This window comes from Pygocentrus nattereri, chromosome 19 (assembly GCF_015220715.1).
Source record: "Pygocentrus nattereri isolate fPygNat1 chromosome 19, fPygNat1.pri, whole genome shotgun sequence".
In the NCBI taxonomy this organism is placed as follows: Eukaryota; Metazoa; Chordata; class Actinopteri; order Characiformes; family Serrasalmidae; genus Pygocentrus; species Pygocentrus nattereri.
In genome coordinates this window covers 39792092-39815598 of record NC_051229.1, presented here as the reverse complement: position 1 = coordinate 39815598, position 23507 = coordinate 39792092, and the positions used below count along the sequence as shown (strand labels likewise).

Here is a 23507-nt window from a genome sequence, read left to right as displayed (position 1 = left end):
TATGTACGTTCCACGGTAATGATGATTTGGGTAGATTTAGTCCCACTTCCTACATTTTTATAAATATATAGGTATCAGCATGCTCAAACTAAATTTGTTGGGCCATTTACAACTGTAAAAAAAAACAAAAAAGGAAGCTTAGTACTGTTTGTTTTATCATCTACGTTCTTGGGTTTCATTCAGAAGTCGACTAGCTCCATGCACCTAAATAATCGATTTGAATTGTGGTGAAACATGAGCTTTCAACATGAACCGGATTGTTTCCTAAAGCCTGTGTCAAAGTCTGGAACACTGTAGATGCTTGAGATCAAAGGACAAACATTGGCCACCATGGATCCACAGTGAAAAACACACTCGGAGGACATCAGAGCACAAAAAAGACAGACATCTCAGCAGCTTTCAGTGTCGACTCAGTGAACAAGCTCACAGCCCGAGAATATCCTGATCTGAAGGATAGCTCGTCACGCTGAGCGGAGCAGGCAGTCATGAGGAAGGACGAGCAAAACCAAATGTCTTATTAATTTGTTAATTTGTTATAACCATGGGGCATGAAAAAACATGCTTCTCTGCCATCTGAGGCCAATGTCTTCATTCCTCTCACACACACACACACACACACACACACACACACACACACACCTCCTCAGTCCACGCCGGCCACAGTTTGGCCTACATAGAAAAGAAGAAACACCATGATGCACAAAATCAACAGCCATCATTCCCATACATACAATCCTGAATCACTGTTATAGAAAATACATCTTGATTTTCACGTTGTGTAAATTAGGGGGTGGTGCTACGGCAAAAATCATACCACGATGCTTCAAGATCTTCTCCTTGGATCACCACCTTACCATGGTGGTGAGGTTTGCGTGCCTACATGATCCTAGGAGCTATGTTGTCAGGGGCAAAAGCTCCTGGTAGGGTCTCCCAAGGCAAACAGGTCCCAGGTGATGGGCCAGATAAAGGGTGATCCAAAATCCCCATATGATGGCGATAGTCAGGACCCAGTCTCCCTCCCCCAGATTAGGGTTACCAGGCCTAGGGGAGGGTATCCTCGGCAAGCACCTGGTGGCCAGGTCTTTACCTATGGGTCCCGGCCAGACTCAGCCCAAATGAGCTACATGGGATCACTCTCTCATGGACCCGCCACCTGTTGCCACCTCGGCTACTGAAACTGGCTCTCGGAACACGGAACTGGCAGGGAAAGAGCCCAAGCTAGCGTATGAGGCTGAGAGATACCAACTAGATATAGTTGGGCTCACCTCAACACATGGCGGGGGCTCTGGAACAGACTCTCTCTAGAGGGGTTGGACTTTATTCCATTCGGGAGTTGTCCAGGGTGAGAGGCATCAGGAAGGAGTGGGCTTACTCGTAGCTCCCTGGCTCAGCATCTGTATGTTGGAGTCTCTGATGGACGAGAGGGTTGCTTACCTGCGCCGTCAGGTTGGGGAATGGGCTCTGACTGTTTGTCTGTGCTTATGCACCGAACAGCAGTTCGGAGTACCCGGCCTTCTTGGAGACCCTGGAGTGGGGTACTGGAAAGTGCCCCCTGTGGTCACTTCAACGCTCATGTGGGCAATGCCAGTGAGATCTGGAAGGGCGTGATTGGGAGGAACAGCCTTTCCGATCTGAACCCGAGTGGTGTTTTGTTACTGGAGTTTTGTGCTTGCCACAGTCTGTCCATAACAAACGCCATGTTCAAACATAAAGGTATACATACGTGCACATGGCATCAGGACACCTTAGGCCGCAGTTCGTTGATCAACTTCGTAGTTGTGTCATCGGATTTGCGTCCAAGTGTTTTGGACACCCGATCACCACCTAGTGGTGAGATGGATCAGAGGCCAGGTTAAAATACCGGACAGACCTGGCAGACCCAAACGTGTTGTGAGGGTTTGTTGGGAACGTCTTGCAGGGGAACCTACCAGAAAGATCTTCAACTCCCGCATCCCATAAAGCTTCGACCGCATACCGAGTGAGGCCAGTGACATCGAGTCTGAGTGGGCCATGTTCCGTGCCTCCATTGTCATTGCAGCGGATCGGAGCTGTGACCGCAAGGTTGTAGGTTCCTGTCGTGGCGGCAATCCCCGAACCCATTGGTGGACACCTCGGGTAAAGGAAGCAGTCAAGCTGAAGAAAGAGTCCTATCAGGCTTGGTTGGCTTGTGGGACTCTGGAGGCAAAAGATGGGTACCGAAGGGCCAAGCGGATCACGGCTTTGGTGGTTGCTGAGGCAAAAGCTTGGGTGTGGGAGGAGTTTGGCGAGGCCATGGAGAAAGGCTATCGACAGGAACCGAAAAGGTTCTGGCAAACTGTCAGGCGCCTCAGGAGAGGAAAGCGGTTCCCGACCAACACTGTATACAGTGGGGCTGGGGGGGTTGCTAACTTCGACAGGGGATGTCATTGGACGGTGGAAGGAATACTTCAAGGATCTTCTCAATCCCACCAATGACCCTTCCCTAGAGGAGGCACAGCTTGGAGATCAGAGTGAGGGTCCATCCATCACGCAGGCTGACATAGCCAAGGTTGTTGGAAAACTCTTTGGTGACAGAGGACCGGGGTGGATGAGATCCTCCCGGAATTCCTGAGGGCACTGGATGTTGTAGGGCTGTCTTGGCTGATACACCTCTGCAACATCACGTGGACATGTGGGGCAGTCCCTCTGGAATGGCAGAACGGGGTGGTGGTCCCTCTTTTTAAGAAAGGGGACCGGAGGGTTTTTTCCAACTATCAGAGGATCACACTTCTCAACCTACCCGGTAATGTCTGTGCAGGGGTACTGGAGAAGAGAGTCAGACTGATAGTCGAATCTCAGCTACAAGAAAAACAATGCGGGTTTCGCCCTGGCTGTGGAACACAGGACCAGCTTTTTATCCTCACCAGGATCCTGGAGGGTGCGTGGGAGTTCGCCCAACCAGTCTACATGTGTTTTGTGGATTTGGAGAAGGCATTCTGCCACATCCCTTGGGAGATCCTGTGGGGAGTGCTCCGGGAGTATGGGGTGAGGGGCTCGTTGTTACGGGCCATTCAGTCCCTGTACAAACAGAGCAGGACTTTGGTTCATATAGCTGGCAGTAAGTCAGATTGGTTTCCAGTCAGGGTTGGACTCCGCCAGGCCTGCCCGTTGTCACTGATTCTGTTCATAACTTTTATTGACAAAATTTCTCTGAACAGCCAAGTGGTGGAGGGTGTCCAGTATGGTGGCCTCAGGATTTCACGTCTGCTTTTTGCAGATGATGTTGTCCTGTTGGTGTCATCAGGCCGGGATTTCCAGCTCTCTCTGGGCCAGTTTGCAGCAGAGTGTGAAGTGGCAGGGATGAAAATCAGCAGGTATAAATCTGAGACCATGGTGCTCAGTCGGCAAAGGGTGGAATGCTCTTTCCAGGTCGGGAGTGAATTCTTGCCCCAAGTGGAGGAATTTAAGTATCTTGGGATTTTGTTCATGAGTGAAGGAAGAATGGAGCAAGAGGTTGACAGGCGCAGCGTCTGCAGTAATGTGGACCCTATACTGGTTCATCATGGTGAAGAGAGAGCTGAGCAAGAAGGCGAAGCTGTCAATTTACCGGTCAATCTACGTTCCGACTCTCACCTATGGTTATGAGCTTTGGATAGTGACTGAAAGAACAAGATCGTGGACACAAGTGTCCGAAATTAGCTTTCGCTATTATTAGCCGGGCTCTCCCTTAGAGATAGGATGAGAAGGTCAGCGATTCAGGAGAGGCTCATAGTAGAGCCACTGCTCCTCCATGTTGAGAGAAACCAGTTGTGGTGGTTCAGGCATCTGTAAAGGATGGCTTCTGGACGCCTCCCTAGGGAGGTGTTCCAGACATGTCCGATGGGAAGGAGACCCCGGGGAAGACACAAGACACGTTGTTATATCTCTCGACTGTCTTGGTAACGCCTCGGTATCCCTCCGGAAGAGCTGAAGGAGGTGGTGGGGGAGAGGGAGGCCTGGGCCTCTTTGCTTAGGCTGCTGCCCCCGTGACCCAGACTCGGATAAGCAGATGATGGATGGATAGCTGGATGCTTCAAGACATCAACAGCAGTTTACTGCATCTATTAATATAGCCCAGATTTCTGTTTCAACCTGACGTAGGTCAATTTGACAATGTTTTATCATTATTGATCTACAGTATGCTTTAATAAGCTTGGAGGTGAGTGATATGGTAAAAAATATCTTGGCACAAAAGCTACTGATAAATGATATGCATCACAACTGTGTGTTTTGCTGAGATTTAATAAGTTGCAAAAGTCAAAACAGAACCTGTAGTGCTCAAAAAAAAAACCTAATAATAATAATAACAATAACAATAATAATAATAACAACAACAAACAACAACAACAACAACAACAATAATAATAGTAATAATTAATAATAATAATCTTGCAACTAGAAAGGTGTGTCATTTTTCAAACAGTATTTCTCGAAATCCAATCAAAGAGGCCTAATTATGCACCTTCCTAATCTACCGTAGCTTATAAAAGGATGGAGCTCTGCAGTAAAACAGGATAGCAGCAGCTCAGAAACCCAGAGCTAAAAACTTCCCAACACTAGAGGAGTCGATGGTAAATGTTCAGTTTGCTCTTTTAGAGCTGGCCGACAGGAGTTTGGTCAGGAGTGTTTCGACATATAAAACTCATACTTGGTATGGTGTCCTTGAAGCGAATGAGAGCTGTGCGGAGTTATGAATATGGCTTAGAAAATCATTCATGAACCACAAATACAGTTATGCAAGATACATTTGTGGAGTAGTAGGAAGAAAGCCCAGCACACTGTGAGGGATCCTACTCATCATCATCTGTCGGATTTGATTTGATCCCTTCTGGAAAATAGTTACAGCATTACAGACCACAAAAATATATACTTACACCCAGTACATCTTCTATGCATATCCTGTACAATCTGGAAGATTCTATATTAGTAGTCCAGCTTCTGTTTACCTGCATCTCATTTATTATCTACCTCAGACTAACTGCACATATCACTGCTGTGGGTCTGAAAGGATGTGTAGTTGATCAAGAAGTACCTCACTGAGAAAAGGAGACGGACACATCCAACAAAGAAGGTGAACAATGGACTGACCGCCCCAGAGTCCAGACCTCAACACCACTGAATGGGTTTGATTACTTCAGAAAATTATCAACAAGCTTCTAAAACTGAGCTTTGGAGGCGTGTCTGCAGATTCTTTGAGGAGCTGAGAGCTGGTGGAGAAAAACTGGACACACTGCATACTAGAAAAATATATATTCAGTATAATTATATTAAATATTAAAGCTCCTGTTTAATCTTCTGTCAAATAAGTGTTTTCTGTTCTGTTTCTGATGCTAAAAAACAGCCCGTAGTCGACAGTCACTGACTGGAAATGACAAAGGGGTTCTATGACTTTTGCACAAAGCTATAAGGAAAGAGCTGCTCTTTAGAAAAACACCTGGATTTACTTTTATTGTGGAACATCAACAGCAGCCTACAGCTCAGGATTCTTGCTTTTTCCACTTTAACCTGATGAAGCTCTACTGAACATCTCACAGGAAAAAAAAAAAAAAGTTTCCACTCCAGTCGTGGATTATCATCCGGTCTAAAGCATAACTGACTCGTTTCCTAACACTGTCGTGATATGAAATATGAAACAGCATTTCTGAAGAATTGGTTGCATGTATGGAAAATCAATAGCTAAAAATAAGGAATAAAATGTTTGGGAGCCGGCTCCGATGCCTATTGAGGGCAGGAGGGCAAGAAAGAGGAGGAAAAAGAATTTAAAAAAAAGAAAAAACACACACACACACACACACACACACACATTTTAATTTCCTCAAACAAAGCCTTGCCAGCTGTGTTTCAAACCCCAGCCTGGCTCCCTGAGGTCAAGTCTCCTCACAGCGGGCCTCAGGTACTTGAGCCGAAGGCCTTGTTGGTGAGAGAGGACAGTTAATAGATTTTCTTTATTCTCCGCTGCTGCTGTTGTACAAAACTATTATGGATTTGGAAAAATTCTTGCTGGGGCTCTTTTGTGTCGAAGGGTCTATGGGAAAAAGATAATACAACAGCAGCTTCCCCACCAAAAAAAAAGAAAGAAAAAAAAGTCTGGCCTTCAAACAGAAATGCAATTTCACCAGCTCCCCTTGTGCTGGCAAGCAGGCTATTTCACAGCAACAATGGCTGCCCATTTCTTTTTATCCAGGCATGCAGGAATAATGTCCAGGGAAGAATGGTGGCAGGTAATTTTAAGAAGCTGAGGGGATGGATGCAGCCTGGAGGTGGCCAGGCCAGTTTGGCCCGTCTGGCCCATCTGGTCCAACACCACCGGCCTGACCACCAGCCAGCGCGTGGTCTTCACCGGAGGGGTGATAAATAAATAAATGCCAGATCATGAAAGCTCCTCTTCACCCTTTAGCTGCTGACACAGATCCCTGGATGCTGTTGCTGGTTTTGGAGGATCAGGACCAAATAAAATTGTATTAAATAGACGCTCACTTCGGCCAAAACCTTTTCAAACAATCCTTCAGCAACTGCAGCGAAACATGGTGGAGCTCAGAGGACGCCTGCATTTGCTTTAACTCTGGTAGAGCAGGTGGCATCATGTGGTTGTGGGAGATGGAACGAGTGGGAGGAACTAGACACGTCTAAATGTGGAGAAAATTGGAGGAAAAAAAATTGAGGCCAGAGGTTTACACCCTTAGCCATCAACGAATGGGAGCCAGTCACATGACTATGTCATGCTAATTGGTGGCAATTCACTTTCCTTCATTCTTCACAACATGAGGGTTTTTTTTTTTTTAAGTGAACAATTCCTTTGATATTAGGGGTCCCAAACATTTATAAGCCTGAGGAAAATGTGGAATAGGTTTTAAATTAGACTTGCCTGCAATCATGAAGGAAAGAAAAACTTAATACAACAGGTATTTTAATGAATGTCTAGAAATCTGGTCAATAAATTAAATTGAAATTAGGGGTGCAGTAATCATGGACTTTTGAAACCGTTTCCAATTTCAGTGTCTTTAAAGACAAATTTTGGCTGATTATTATTTTTATTTACTTATTTTTACTTTTTAAAAGCATTAACCGTCTTACCCAAAGGCCTCTTAAGATGACGGCACGTTAGCTCGCTATTAATGGTCACACCTTTTTTATGTATCCCGTTTCAGCAGGTGTGGCGTAGCGAGGTACAAATGGCGAACTTACTAGTTGAGCTACTTTTTTCAGTAATGCATCCATTTTCAAAATATTGTAGCCATTTTCATTTAAACCTTTTTAAAATGTAAATTTACGAATAAACAGTCTTTAATAAATTCTTTAAAAAGGCATCTTCGGTCTGGTGTGACGTGGTTACCTGTGGGGAACCTTACCAACTCTCACCGTAGAACCCTTTTTGCTAAGAGCACTACTTTTTTCGTCTTTAAGCATGAATACAATTCATTCCTTTGTCCATTACCATTACAGACAACTGATGACTGAATGTTAGAAAGCCGATTCAAATATAACGAACATTTTTACTGGTGCTTTATCATCGCCTCATCTCACTGCATCGTCACTGTGAACTGCTTTCACAGCTAAACTGCATCAGATTCGGATTCACTGCACTTGTAAAGTCTAAAAACGACTCGGCCTGAATGAGAGCCAAGGATAACATTCAGAATGAGGACATTCATTCAAGGCTTTTGTTAAAAATCTTCAACAGGTGAGGAACACAGTTACACTTCCTGACACGTCCTGGGTTTTTCCGTGTGGTGACGGAAGTGCGAGTATTTTCCTGACCCTCTGAAAGGGAACCGGCTTTGTCAGTGCAGCAGGGGGAAGAGGGGGTTTAGGGTGTCTCTGGTCGAGGGGGGTTCATTTCCATGCAGCTGCTGCTGTTCTTCAGGGAACCTGTGCAGGGAGCGCTGCACAAAACACCCGATGCCTCTAACAAACCAAACCAAGCGGCAGCAGCACGACTCGAGCAGCTTGTGCTCTGGAAGCTAAACTAGGCCAAATCTTTAAAAGGTGCCATAAAGAAACCATTTAAATGTGAAAAGTCTGTATAATTTCACAGTTTCACTCCAAACTCAATCAGCCAAGATGTGTTTGATTCTGTAGATTTGTACTGGAGCTGTGAGGCTAATGGAGCTGACAAGGAAGCTGGTATATAGCAATTAGCATCGTGCAACCCACAGACTTAAATCATTCCACTTGTGGAGAAGTTAAAGAAAAAAAAATAAAAATACACACCAATCTTTCAAAATTTCTGCATAACCGAATCTTTGAGATGTGAACGGTCATTCAGAAAGGTCTGATTATGGTTATCTGTAGGGATAATCAACTCGAATTTCTTTAAACCACTTTATTTCCTAAACCACCAGTGAAGGTACAACCATCTGGTGAGTTTTTACATGTAATGTAAAGCAAAACAAAGTTCATCATAAACCTGTGCTTTGGGCATCATGTAGCTTATTCAGACCATTCCACAGGATATGCTTTGGAGGCACAGAACTTTTTGGAGGCATTAAACTTGTCAGATTCTACGAGTCTGATTCCCATCACAAACAAGCGAACAACCGACATGGAAAGTTTCTCTACAACTGACCATTTTATATCAAACCACTTTGAATGGCTGGTTTACATACTAAACATTTAACTGTGCACAAAGTTAGATAAATTAGGTTAAATTCCCTGCAGGGTGTTTTTCCAAAGTCAGTCTCAAAGTTCAGTCTCAGAAGTTGGTTGCATTTTCTACTTCTCACGCTTTGAGCAATCCTAAACAGCTGATCGGATTAAGTGATGTTGAGGTCTGGACTGAAAACACCAGCAGCTTCTTTTCTAGCCATTTTATTTTCTCTGTAAGGGCTTCTCCTGTTTTTGTTTCCCCCCCAATTTACTCATATTCCACCCACTTGTTAAAACTCCTCCAATCACATGATACCACAAACCCTAGGAGAGTGAAGGTCAACACAGGCTTCCTGAGTTCTGTGAAGCTCCAGCATCTCTTCAAACTGCCACTAACGCAGCATCACCGTACACCTGAACGCGCTCGGGAGGAGACGCCAACCGCCAGGTCTGTTACATCAGCTAGCAGTCCTGCCCACCCGGAGAGAGCAGCATTACAGATCGAACTCGTGATCTCCTGCTAATGGGGCCAACACCACCTACCTTCATACTCAGCACTGAGTCATCTTCTCACAGTGGAAGTCTTGACAGAAGCAACTGTGGATTTTTTCCATATCTGAAGCAGAAGCCTGATTTTCTCCTCTCTCTCTCAAGGATGGAAGCTTTAGCTGCTGTTTGGGAACAGTTTTGATGGTCTGCAAGGTCCTGTACTTTTGATAAGAGCCCCATTTACCCTATGAATAACTTCACAATGCAAATGGACTATTTTATACCTAATCACCTTCACAAAACTTCCTGAAAAAGCACTTAATGGTGGTTTTGGAAGGAAATGAATAAATAAATAAAAAATGGGGATTCTTTCACAGCACTGTGTGTACAAGCATTTTCCTCATGGAACCTTTCAGAGAACAAAAAGGGTCACATATTCGACTTGGATGTGGAACACAAGAAGAACGTCAAACCAGAAAAGTAGGTTCAGCAGAGCTGCTCACAAAGGCCAGCCAAAGAAATTTTGGGCAGTCACTGTGTCCTGTATCCATGCAGTCGTGGGGTTCTTTTGTATAAAAGTTCCCAATTGGACCCTTTGGAAATTCTTTTTTTTCCCCCGGTTATAAGGATGAGATTTTTGATCCCTCCCTCCCTCCCTCCCTCCCTCCCTCCCTCCCTCTCTCTCTCTCCCTCTCTCTCTCCCCCTCTCTCTCCCCCTCTCTCTCCCTCTCTCTCTCCCTCTCTCTCCCTCCCCCTCCCCCTCTCTCTCCCCCTCTCTCGCCCTCCCCCTCTCTCCCTCTCCCTCCCCCTCCCCCTCTCTCCCCCTCTCTCCCTCTCTCCCTCTCCCTCTCTCTCTCTCCCTCTCCCTCCCCCTCTCTCCCCCTCCCCCTCTCTCTCCCCCTCCCCCTCTCCCTCTCTCTCCCCCTCCCCCTCTCCCTCTCTCTCCCCCTCCCCCTCTCCCTCTCCCTCTCCCTCCCTCTCTCCCTTTAGTCTTTCAATGCATGACCTTCGAAGTATATTACAAGGACAAACACAAACCAGAGAGAAACAACAAAGTCTTCACCTCATCGGCTTTTAAAACTCAGCCATATAAAGCAAAGGATGGATAGAATATTAATTCGCTTAAACTCGTTTTAAAAGCTCAAATTCTCTGTTCAGGGTCACTTTCGGAGGGGAGACGGGGGAAGGAACCACACTCACTCTGTTTTTTTGAACTCGTCGTTTCTACAGAAGAGATTTCTAAGCAGAACCACACAAAGCTGGTGTCTTTTCAGTGCGTTTAATCAAAAATGTGAATAAAGTGAATCAAGTTAACATGATCAACCTGCCGGCACGTCAGCAGTGGAATATGACTGAGTGCTTCAGCTGGTGTAGCTTAATTAAAGCTCTGTCCCTACATTTATTACCACTACACAGCCACATTCTCCTTATTCAGCTACTAGCAGCCGCATTAATAGGAACAGACACCGTTAGACGCAGCACAAATATGCACATGCGCGCGCGCACACATACACACACACACACACACACACACACACAGAGTTGACCGAATGAGTCATTATGAGCCAATTCAAAAGCAGGCTTGAAGAGGAATATCAAGCCGATATCAATATAATTCAAGTACCGAGGAACTATATCAGCACAAGAAATACTTGCATGATACAAATGTGTTCCGGTATTGAAGGTAAACGCATATATAGACGTCATGTGACGAACCCATTCTAGCACCTTTATTCACCATAAAGGTCAGCCCTTTAATATGAATCCTTCAGCTGATCCAAGGTCTCGCCCCCTCTACTGGTTTAAAGCACTGATGCTTCTCAAGCATTTCATCTCCACACTGCACAAAATCAGCAGCCATTAAGGATAATAAGCCCTTGAAACGCCTTCGTGTGCTTTATGGTCCAGCCCCATTTCTTATTTTCACCTCTAACACTGGTTTTCGAGTGTTGCCCCTTTTTAGGTGAGCTACAGGGCAGTGGTTGAGATCTTCCTCTGAAATGAGACCCTCTAATAAAAGAGCATCACTTCATTAACAGCTACCAGCGCCGCTCTGTAGGCGACCCTGCCCGTCTGCAGGGACAGCAGAGGAGGGGAAAGTTCAGCTCTTCAGCTAATTTTCCCGTTCCACCTTAAATGGAGCAGCAGTTCTGATTCCTGAGGAGCCAGAATGTAACTGCTGCACCATTTAATTTAGCTACACAGACGTCAGCACTACTATTCTTCATAACCAACACAAAAGAAATGCTAAAAGAACCATATTATGCAGAAACCATGCCTAATACGACAAAACAGTAATTTCATTTTTAAACAGAGAACATTCTCACATTTGTGGGTCTCTTTGGTCTCTTGTGCTCATTTTCTCACATCTCTCCGTTTGAAGAGTGATGTGATAAGATAAGATGTCATTGCACAGTGTACAACTACATTGAGCAGCAATCCAACGGCACTTCCTACATACAAAACAATGTAAACGTAAGGCTAAAATATATAAAGTGCAGATTTAAGGGGGAAAAAAAATCTTAAATATAAAGAAAAAGGACTATAAAATTATATATTCTAAAACAGTCAATAGACAATAGACGGGTGAGGTAGCAGTTGTAGTTGCACATTCCTTGGACAGCTTATAGCGCTATATAATATCGCACATCTAAGAATTATTGCACAGAAAGAAAACAGATTATAGATTATAGACTATAGACCACACTCTCGAGAACAAATGAATAATAAATAGAACAGAGGTGGAGTGGAACTCTGGAACACTGGAACAGTGGAACACTGGAACAGTGTACAGTGTCCTATGAAGTCAGTGCCAGTAAAGAGCTGTAGTGTGTTCAGTCGGTTCTACTGAGCCCAGTGTTCTATGTCCTTCAGGATGTTGGCTGCCCTGCTGAGGCAGCGGGAGCTGAACAGGTCCTCCAGGCAGGGCAATGGGCAGCCGATGATCTTCTGGCCTGTGTTTGGACCCCCCCCCCCCCCCCCCCAGCAGTGCTCCCCTCTCTGCCACTGAGCAGCTGCTGCACCACGTTGAGATGCAATATGTCAGCACGCTCTCAATGGTGGAGCAGTAGTAGGACACCAACAGCTTCTCCTGAAGGTTGTTTTTCCTGAGGATTCTCAGGAAGTAAAGCCTTTGTTGTGCCTTCTTGACCACTGCCATGGTGTTGGTGGTCCAGGGGAGATCTTCAGAAAGGTGTGTGCCCAGGAATCTGAAGGAATGGACTCTTTCAACACAGTCCCCATTGATGTACAGTGGTGTGGGGGCTGCTCCTTTCCACCGGTAGTCTATAATGAGTTCTTTTGTTTTTGAGGAGTTCAGGGTGAGGTTATTTCCTGAACACCACTCAGCCAGTCCCTGGACTTCATCCCTGTAGGCGGTCTCATTTCCTCCGGAGAAGAGTCCAACCACTGTCGTGTCATCCGCAAACTTTACTATGGTGTTGGAGGAGTAGGTGGGGACACAGTCATAGGTGTACAGAGCATAGAGAAGCGGGTAAGCACGCACCCCTGTGGTGCTCCGGTGCTGAGTTTGAGGGTGGAGGAATGATGAAAACCCAATCTTACAGCTTGGGTGCGGTCAGTCAGAAAGTAGCCCCAACACTTTACCCTCCCCCTCCATCTCAACAAGAATCCGAGACACCCTACACCTAGACATGAACAAGTAAGACTGAGGGGTAGGGCTGAGTGGTAGGGGAGAGGGGCAAAATGGGACTGGGCCTAAGGGCAGCAACGGTTCCAAGGCAATCCACCACATTCTTCTGCTTTATCTGCACGTAACCCTGACTAACTGAACTGTAGCTTTCAGTTCCATTTTCCAACGTGCACATTTGCCCTGCACCAATCATAACTGTAGATGTGTTACAGTTTGTGAACATGAGAGTAAAGGCAGATTTATCCACGATCTTTGCGATACATTCATTCGCAAAGGTTGCCACTCATTGCCTTTTGTTTGTTTGATAGTGTTGTCACATCTCTCTCAGTAAGCTGGCAACAATGGTCACTTCCATATCCGTGATGGACTGAAAGTGGCGCTAGTAATTATGCTAACAGAACAAAATTCCATTGTAGTGTCGGTAAGTAACAGAACTGCATGCAAGGAATATTGTCTCAGAATCTTTCCTCCTTACTAAAATACTCACTAGCACATTTTCAGGGTCAAAGTCTCTCCAAGCAGCAGCAGTCAGGTGTGTTAGAAAGTGCAACTTGTGGAGCGACAACCATCAGAAGGTGTCTGAGTCATTCAAGTGTTTTGACAATAAAACCTCAAATCAACAGGCCATCAGCATGACCTCATTTCATGAGTGAGGATGAATTACCTGAGGCTGACTTCGCAGAGTGCTTTTGTAGAAAGTCTAGAGTTTGAGCCAGAGCTTTTTTATTGCAGTGGGTGGAGAGTTCTTCATTACATTCAAAGCACCTACAGAAAGAGCAAAAGAGAAAGAGACGCATTCATCACAAAACACTAAAGACACGGCATCGCTTTCTTTTCCGAGACTAATACAGATACTGAGTCTTGAATATCGACCGATAGCCACACAGATCCACTATTTAAAAACTAACAAAAAAATGTTAAGTTGTAAAATGAGCTGTTTTTAATTGAAGGACTTTGCTTACGATGACCATCTATAGACTATCATGTTGAAAAGGCCATCATTCCTTACAACAGTGTTTCTCAACTCTGGTCCTTGAGACCCCCTGCCCTGGACACACATCACACCTACAGGAGCTTTTATGAATCCCATTATAAATCCATAGGCATTAATATCGACTTTGCAGTTCTAACAGCTTCCACTCTTCTGGGAAGCTTCTACAAGATTTTGGAGAGAGTCTGTGGGAATTTGTGTCCATTCATCCAGAAGAGCATTCATGAGGTCAGACAATGATGTTGGACAAGAGGTTCTGGCTCACAATCTCCATTCTATTTAATCCCAAAGGTGTTTGACAGGATTGAGGTCAGGACTCTGAAGGTTCAGGGTTCTTCCACACCAAACTCACCCAGTCATGACTTTATGGAGCTGCCTGGGTCACTAGGTCTCAGTCATGAACAGGAAAGGTTCTTCCCCAAACTGTTCCACAGAGTTGGAAGTGCAGAATTCAGTGCAGAAGTCCAAAATGTCTTTGTGCTGAAGCATTAAGATTCCCCTTCATTGGAAATAAGAGTTCTATGAAGAACAAACCCATAGCATAATCCCACGCCTCCACCAAACTTTTCAGCTGGCACAGTGTAGTCAGGCAGGTAACGTTCTCCTGGCATTCACCAAACTCTGACCAATCAGCTTCTCTAACTGTCAGTCTGCTGGACGAGTCTCTCAACAGAACACATTTCCATTGCTCCACAGTCCAGTGGCGGTGCTTTACTCCACTTCTTCTGATGCTTGGCTCTGTGCTGGGTGATGTAAGGCTTGCATGCAGCTGCTCAGCCATGGAAACTCATGCCATGAAGCTCCTCTGCGGTTACTGATCAGCAGAGAATTGGTCTCTTTTATGCTCTACGCTTCTCTGTGCTACTCGGCCACCCGCTCCGTAACTTTACGTGGTCTGACTGCTTCCACTTTTCAATAATACCACTCACAGTGGATTGTGGAAAATGTAGGAGGGAAGAAATTTCACAAACGGACTTGTTGCAGTGGTACCAACTAAATATCTATTACAGCACCTCACTGGAATTCAGCGAGCTCTTTAAATCCATTCTTTCACTGATGTGCGTACAGGCAGGCTGAACGGCGAGCTGCTTGATTAAGAGTTTTAAGCGCATTAAGAGTTTCAGAATGACCCTGAATGTGCCTCACCCTAAATTTAAGCCCATCAGGTGATGAATGTGTCAAAACCTTCAGGAATTTCTGTTGCAGAGAAAAAAGAAGATCTGTAGAGAGTGTTTGGTCCGTTTAGTCTTCTTCAGTTTGAGCTCATGTTCTAACGAACGGTACAGGAATTTGCTTGAAAGCACATCAAGACTTCCTCCAGCAATCGCACTGGCATTTGTTTCAATTAACTTGTGCTCTAATACACCTCCTTCAGCTCAAGAAGGGCTTTTTAATGAGTGGATTAGTCAGGATTAGGAGCTAAATAAATAGATAAATAAATAAAACAAAAACAAACAAACAAACAAACAAACAAACAAGGGTATTCCTGGACCAGTGTTGAGAAACAGTACGACAAAAGGGAACAACTGATACTAATAGCTCAGCCCTAATTTATTCAATGTATATTAACTTATAATACTTCATCAAGTGATTTGCTATTGATTGCTGTGAAGTGTTCATGAAGCCCAAGGCTTTTTGCTTGAATGAATGGAGTAAAGCATTGAACAAAATCAGTTGAGATCTGCAAAAGAGTGAATCTTATCCCTCAAACTGTCAAGTTTATGCGAGGAGCATCGGATGCTCCACTGTAAACGTTCCATACTCTTAAAGTCCATTCAACTCAAATATACCATGTCCAAAAGTATCCAGATTGTGAATTCAGCTCCTTTAAGGTGCTCTCACTGGTGGCACAGTTGGTCAGTCGTGCACATAGATCTCCTATAAGCCTTGCTAATTGAATGGGACGCTCTGGATCAGCTGTACAGGAACGTAGGGGTGTATTTAGTGCATTTAAGATCTGGTTTTCTTAGCATTAACATAGCGTGTGTTTACATGCACTTAATAATCCGATAACTGCTGAAAATCAGATCGTGTCCGTCACTGGTTCAGCGCGTTTTCATGCTTTTGAATAAGCAGATAATGGAGACTCCAAGTCTACATGATTTCTGCGTTGCAACCAGCCAATAAACTCTCAGAAGAAGAAGATGTGACGTAAACATAACAAAACTCCAACTACATGCTGTGGCTTTTTTTGCCACTTTAGCTGAAAATATGAACATCCATCATTTAAAAGATGAAGAATGTTTAAAGTGCATGTAAACACACCTCACTGACGTCTCTAACCCTAACCAAGAGATACAAATAAATAAAGTCGGCTCTGTCAGAGGAGAGTGAGGGCTATACCTACCAGGCCTTCCAGGTGCTGAGGCTGATGCTGATGCAGTGCGAGTCTGAGTGATGGGCCTGCTGGTGTTTCACTGAGTGCTGGCTTTCTGATTGGCTGCAGCCCTAAAAACAAACACCACAATGACCCACTACAGTGACAACAAGCAGACTAAGATAAAACTAAACCAGGACGGTGATAGCCTGGTCATTTCTGTACCCAATATATTATCATCATAATAAATTAATACACAGGCTCATTACATAGAAGCAGAACTGCAGTAAATGGCCTAAAGACATTAAACATGCACATGAGACTGGAGAACGATTACACACTTTTCAGAAAGAAACATCACGGGAAAAAGTCAGGAGTGTAAAACAAATGCAAATCATTGCAGTTAGGACAAAACCTTATTTATCCATATTTGTCATTTTGAATGTTTTGACATTGTTTGAAAAAGGCAGCTGCTCTTTGTGTCAAAATTCCACGATGAAAGACGAACAGAATTGGTTCCGAGTTGTGGATTTTTATTGTATTTGTGGCCCAAATACAAATAATGAGACTTAAAATACACAATAACTTCAGAAATACTGCTACTCATTTTCTCATTCTGACAAAAGTATCTCTCATTTTACTAGTTTTGGTTTTAATTTTCTTGTTTTTTGGAATCGCTCTTTTGCTGCTGACTTGTGGCCATTTTTAACAGTGGGCTGGGCTTAAAAGAGGGTGTTCAGGTGTACTATCTATTGGTCAACAGACTTGGAGTGACAGGTCTTCTGAACCTATAGACGCTCAGCAGGAACCGCCCCAGCCTGGCGGAACACGCTGTGCTGAGAGCTGCTGTGAGTGCAGTGCTTTACTGGCATATCTGACATGAAGAGCAACGCTGATCATTTTCCTTTTAGTTAGTAAATGTTAAACGGGTTTATGGGTCCTTGGTACTTGATATTTTGCTTGTAGATTTTATTCTAAAGCTTTGGCACAAAATGAACTGCATACAAAATTCCTTGGGAAAAAATGTTCCATTTCCTGCCATTAAAGTTTATGAACACTCCCTTTTCCTGTAACGTTCCCTTTCGGAGATCCACAAAGATTCCGACAGCAGCGAAATGTAATTCTTTACACAGCTTTGTAATGAATACAATAATTAGGTGATGAAATGTAATTATTATGTGACATATATTGGACATAAAGCAAAACAACAAAAAACGAATATAAACATTAAGCCATACTGTGAGACTCTAAATCAGTTCACCTGGAAGCCGCACTTGAGGCACACTCTGATGTCGTGAGTTCCAACCTGTTCCATTTCCAACACATCCCGCTCCTTCATACAGTCCAAACAGACAGACCACAGGCTGCCGGTCACCGCCTTCTTCACAGAATTCAGCTCCACAGCCTTACTGACATGCTGACAGGTCAGTCCTGCTTGAGGGGATTACAGTGAGAATCGGGTTAATTACAGTTTATTAGTTACAGCACTGTGAAAAAGTCAGAGATCAACTTTTATTTTAATTTACAGACAAAACAGCCACTACAAGATACTCTCCACCAGGCTCGGAGACCTGAAGTAACCTGTCTGGGTGAAATTTTAGACTCTGATTTAAATTTTAAAATCACATATTACTAACAGCCTTCTTCCTCCACCTAAGAAATATCGCCAATCTACATCTGTTTTTATTCCATCTGAATGTCCAGAAGACCGTCCATGTCTTTAGCAGACTGGACTCTTCCCATGCATCCCCGCAGCCACGACTCTCAGGACTCCATTTCCCAGAACCCCCTGAGTGATCACATGAAGTCTAGGCCTCCCAGCTCCACTTATCAGAGATCAGCTTCACCTGTTGACGTTTTCCATGTGACTAGATCCAGTTAGCTTATAAGGCTGAGCTTTAGGCTAAAACTAAAATAGTTAGTTGAGGTTCTGTTTGTTTGTGTTTATCGTCTTTATTCCCTTTTTGGAGTTCAACTGGCGACAAACAAGCAAAGCCTCTCCTGTTACATAAGCTCATCATTCCTGTTCTAGTTTCACTGCACTGGCTCACAGAAATGATTTAAGATTAAGTGACCTTTATTAGTCCCACGACGGTGTAAATTTCACCTCTGTATTCAAACCCGTCCGTGCTGTGAAACACCACACACACACACACGGGGGGGCAGTGAGCAGCCCTATCCACAGCACCCGGGGAGCAGTTGGGTGTTAGGTGCTCAAGGGCACTTCAGTCACATACTGTCAGCTCAGGGGATCGAACCGGCAACCTTCCAGTCACATGGCTGATTCCCAGTTATGCTACATCAGCAGATAAGGACCTGCTGCACTTTAACGTTTCCCTGAGGAGTCTTCTCGAAGCACTCGGCTGTGAGCGGTACTTTCCATAAGAATGAATCTGGTATAACAGAAGGTTCCAGAACAAACATGTTTGACTGTAACTGCATCATAAAGCTGAAGGTAAAAGGAACATTAGACTAGCAATCAGCGACAACCAGCAATAATCCAGACAAAAGCCTTCGGATGCTGTAAAGCAGTGCTGTAAGAAACGTAAAGACATCTGAACGTTACCAGAACGAGTCAGGCCCAACCCCATTTCACCCCTCGCCCATACTGCCCAGCCCTACCCCTTCATTTCACACGTTCTCATCTAGGGGTAGGGTGTCCCGATTCTTCTGGAGCGGTTAGGACTACATGACCCTCCAAAACAGAGGTTTTTAAAAAAAAAACTCCAAACAGAGTGAAAAACTGGCAGGGTGGTTAAACAAGAGATCAAAAAAAGTCACAAATGTGAGAATCTAATCTAAATCTAAATCTAAATAAGCATCGCTCTGGTTAACTCCGTTAACTCTTGAAGCAAATTAATACCACGAGTTCTGCTGAAGCGCAGTTAATTAGTTAGTTCATACCTCTCAAACCGACCCATACGACACCGACCGACCGACCGCTACTTACCACTAACTTCATCCGAGGATTCCTCATCACGAGCTTTCTTCGGCTTGTTAGTCCGCTTTGTCATGTCGGTGGTCTTTATAGAGAAAGGGTCTTTCAGCCGCATTTGTATCTACAAAACACAAAAAACATTCATTAAACACATTTAAAGCCTGGTTTTAGTTCCAATCTCTGTTTTGCATCACGGATGCACTAATTCTGCTGAACCTCGTTTGACCCCTCGCCCCTACCGCTCCAAACCAAGCGTTATGAGGAAAAAAGGAAAAACCAAAGAAACACAAATATGAGAATTTATCTCCATTAATAAAAAAAATTAAAATACAATATCTGATGTATTATTTTACTTTAATGTGGTGTCAGTGCTTTATGGCCTTTTCCTTCACAAGTCTTAAAAAATCAATAAATAAATCACTGGTAGTTTGTTGACGTCTCAGTAGCGAACTTTCCTATTCCACCTTAAACGGTGCTGCAGTTGTAATCTGCTGCCTCAGGTTTTAAGGTTTCATTTAAGGTGGAACAGGAAAATCTGAACAAGAATCTGGAGAATCTCCGACTTCAGCTTCACATCACTGAAGAATTAGGGGGGGTGATAATAAATAACTGCCCCCCTCTTTGAAGGCGTATGATCCCTAAATGTAACTAAAGCCCAGCAGTGAGGAGCTGAACTTTCCCCTCCTCTGCTGTCCCTGCAGACGGGCAGGGTCGCCTACAGAGCGGCGCTAGTAGCTGTTAATGAAGAGATGCTCATTTCAGAGGAAGATCTCAACCACTGCCCTGTAGCTCAGTTCAGAGGGGCAACACTCCAAAACAAGGGGTCGGGGTATAAAATAAGAAACAGGACTTGGCCTTTCTCTCATTATACAGACTCCTTTCTCAGAACTCGTGTTAACTCTGGTCAACACCGAGCACCAATCCGATGCCACAGCTCTCTTTGACCCTGTTCACACCTGCCACTGACATACAGCCTGGCTGACCGGATCATAAGAGGTCAAGGGAGGTGCAATCGGCACAACCAATTTCACAATAACCGTGAGTAATAAACAGTGTCAAATGTGGGCCGGTCACTTCTAAGCAATGTTATATCATTTTAAGGCTGGTACTGGTGTCGTACTGATCCGGTTCTTCGGACAGCTCAATAGTGAATCATCACAGGTGCAGAAAAAACAAGTGTACTGGGCGCTTTGGAAGGCCATCAATTAAAGACAGAGCCAACGTCAAACGTCAATATTAGGCCATTTCAAATGAACTGGTAAAGTGTTTTCTTGAAGCCATATGACCAAAGCCATGGTCATAGACATACTGACCACTACATGAAGCGCATCTCTGACTGACAGAGACACAAACTCATCTCTCCAAAATTACAAGTGAAGAACTGATTTCCAGCAGGTTGTGATATCCAAACCCAACACAGCTGGCTTAGAAACTGAAAGAACCTACTGAATATTACAGGATTACAGGATTACAGGATATTTATGTTCCCCACTTTCCCTTATGTGGCCCTTCAGATCAGACGAGGAAAACATCCGCTTCATTGTCTCTTCTACATTAGCCGTTACTAATAAACACAACTCTGGTGAATCGTTATTACCCCTTATGGCGTTACGAGTCCTACAAGTGGCTCAGATTATATTACTTTTACCGGAAGAGTTCATTAAGCAGGGATAAAAAAAAAAAACTAATTCTGTAAAAGTTTCAGATGTAAACAGAGCGGTTTGGTGTGAAACGCTCTGTTCTAGATAAATGTACACAGTAAGACCTGGAACCAGACATCCACCTCTAAAAGCTTCCTCAGAGAAAGCTATGAAACAGTCAGATATGCGCCGTCTGATGTCTGACATTGTTTTATGACAGATTTGTGATGAAGTTTGACGTCACGAAATGTATTTGAATCATTTATTTAAACCCACTCATGGCGTAAGGATCCACACAGAGCGCTGGGAGGGAAAATAAGTGTTCTTAGGGGACTATTTTGACAGATTTATGACCATCATCAACATTCCACATAAATTCAGAAGCAGTGCTGGACAGTAACTGAGTACCTGAGTATCTGAGTAACTGAGTAAATGTAATTGGTTTCTGTACTTTAGTATTTTTGGTGTATCTGTACTGAAGTTTCTCCGTTCTGGACTTTCTCCTTTCACTCCACTACATTTCAGAGTCTAATATCCGACTTTTTCCTCCTACATTTTGAGAAATCTGTCGTTCCTTTTGGTTTCTGTGTGTATAAAAACGTAACATGTCAAAACGAAAGAAGCGCAAAGCCAGAGCACCAATCAGGGCCCAGCGGTCACTTTGTTTAGAGCTGGTTTTGACCTGTTGGTCATACCGACCCAGTGCAGCACGCGGTTCAACGTCAGCGCAGCAGCGTAAAACTTTGGGAGAGTCTGTTCAACATAAATGATGAACTAACCTAACTTTGTGTAAATAGAGCTCAATATAGAAATATGTCCACATATGCAGTCGAGACTGACGCGGCTTTTTTCTGAATTTCTACAAACACCATTTCATTTTATAGTAAATGAGTTTGGGCTGGTTTATGTTTATGAACAGACGCCTACAGATCAACATAGTAAAGGAGCTCATCTGTGATCCTGAGTTTAAAGCCAGTTTTTATTCAACTTAAACTTGGAACTAAGTTGTAAATAAATCTGAAACTGAAACTTTGCTTGTGTGTAAAAAGTGATTTCAGAGCCACTCGGTTCTCCCTGATGGAAACTGTTTACCTTCAGTGTTTTGTGCTTCTGATCATTTTAATAGACGTCAGCGTCACTAATTAATGACCTTCTATTAAAAGACTGGTTTACCAAGAGAGACGCTGGAGGACTTTCACCTGAAATGAGTTCATGAAGCCAGTCTGGTTATAAAAATGATAACAGGACATCAGAGCCAGAATTACTCTTTTAGTACTTTTACTTCATACTTAAGTACATTTGAAGGGAAATACTTTAGTACTTTTACTCAAGTGGAGGTCTAAAGGGAGGAACTTCTACTTTTACTGGAGGAATATTTTACCCTGGGGGTCTCAACTTTAACTCAGGTACATGGTTTATGTACTTCTGCTCAGAAGAGTCGTGTGGGTTCTCTGGTGGTTCTGGATAGTAAATCAAATATTTATGTATGTCTTATAGACACCGTGACCTCTGGTTCTCAACAGCACCGCTGTAAAGACGTGTGAGCCTCCACGTTTCTCGCAATAACCCACTTCCCTTCGAAGGGCTGCGACTGCTGTGCTGACCGCGGCCGGACCGGACTGGGGTTCTCCTTCAGGACCCGACCGCTGACCACAGGCTAATGTTAACAGCCCGTGTTTGAGCCGCCGCCGCCGCAGAGCTAAAACACAGCAGAACCACGGCGAACCTGCTGTTCTAGATAGCCGCTGCAGCTGGACTCGGGCGTCCGAGTAACTCACCTCTGCCCCGGCGTTCCGGCGGGGAAGCTGGCGCAGGTGCAGCCGCCAAACAGGTACGTGCCGTAAAGCCCTGCCAGAGCCGGACGCCCGGACGCCCGAGCGCGGTCAGGCGCGGAACAGCGCGGACCCGCCGCGGCTGACCGCGCAGTTCGTGCTCACTCGCGCAGTTTGCGGCATTTCGACTCGGACATGCGCGGCTAGTCACGTGATCAAATAGGGGGACGGCATGGTGACGACGACGGAAGCCCATGAGGACCAAACGTGGAAAGCGTTTGGATTATTCACCCTGACCGATTTCTCAACGGAGGCCTGATGATGACGTCCTGTCTAAACACGGCTTAACAAGGCGTGAGAATGAGATGACTAAATCGTGGCCATGACTTAGTTAGATGTGGGAACGAGATCATGGCTTACTAAGTCGTGGTCACGCATCTCGTTCCCACGCCTTACTAAGTAGTGACCACACATTCTTTTTATTTATACAGGATGTCACTATCAGGCTCTGCACTCAAATACTCGTCTGTCTGCTTTGGTCTGGATGTTTCATGGTAACATTTCCTCCGTATACCTGCAGGGTCCTACTGTTCAGCATGGTGTTCAATAAAGTTGAATTGAATTTAATTTAATTTAATTGAATTATCACCCAGAAGAGCAGGCCAGACGGTGTTAAATGCGCTGGAGAAGTCAAAAAAACATGACCCTCACAGAGCTGGCTGGCTTATCCAGGTGAGCGTAAACTCGGTTGAGCAGGTAGATGATGGCGTCTTCAACTCCCAGGCGGGGCTGATGGGTGAACTGGAGGGGGTCTAGAAAAGGCTGGACTACGGGTCGGAGCTGATCCAAGACGAGCCTCTCCATGGTCTTCATGACATGAGACGTCAGTGCCACTGGCCTGTAGTCCTTGGCGTCACTGGGTCGTGGCGTCTTTGGGACAGGAACAATGCAGGATGTCTTCCACCTCACAGGGACCCTCTGGAGACTCAGGCTCAAGTTGAAGACGTGTTGAAGTTCTCCACAAAGCTGGGTGGCACAGGCTTTAAGCACCCTGGGTGGAACCCCATCAGGGCCTTGTTTGTGTGGAGTCTCTTCAGTTGTCTTCTCACCTGGTCAGCAGTGAGA

At 44.6% G+C, this 23507-nt stretch overlaps 1 protein-coding gene across 4 annotated transcripts in view; it reads right to left on the bottom strand.

Annotated features, from left to right (window-relative positions):
• usp45 (ubiquitin specific peptidase 45) overlaps nucleotides 1-22584 on the bottom strand; it is an 86567-nt gene extending 63983 nt beyond the window's left edge. For 2 of the 4 annotated variants that reach the window (XM_037531089.1, XM_037531091.1), the window contains exons 1-5: nucleotides 22389-22584; nucleotides 18983-19091; nucleotides 17294-17466; nucleotides 16063-16163; nucleotides 13389-13489 (exon numbers count right to left, since the gene is read on the bottom strand). In XM_037531089.1, coding sequence (XP_037386986.1) covers nucleotides 13389-13489; nucleotides 16063-16163; nucleotides 17294-17466; nucleotides 18983-19085 — 478 coding nt within the window. In that variant the 5' untranslated portion in view covers nucleotides 19086-19091; nucleotides 22389-22584. The remainder of the gene's footprint in view (nucleotides 1-13388; nucleotides 13490-16062; nucleotides 16164-17293; nucleotides 17467-18982; nucleotides 19092-22388) is intronic. The other 2 variants (XM_037531090.1, XM_037531092.1) reach the window with 1 other exon arrangement.
• Between the last annotated feature and the right edge of the window lie 923 nt (nucleotides 22585-23507).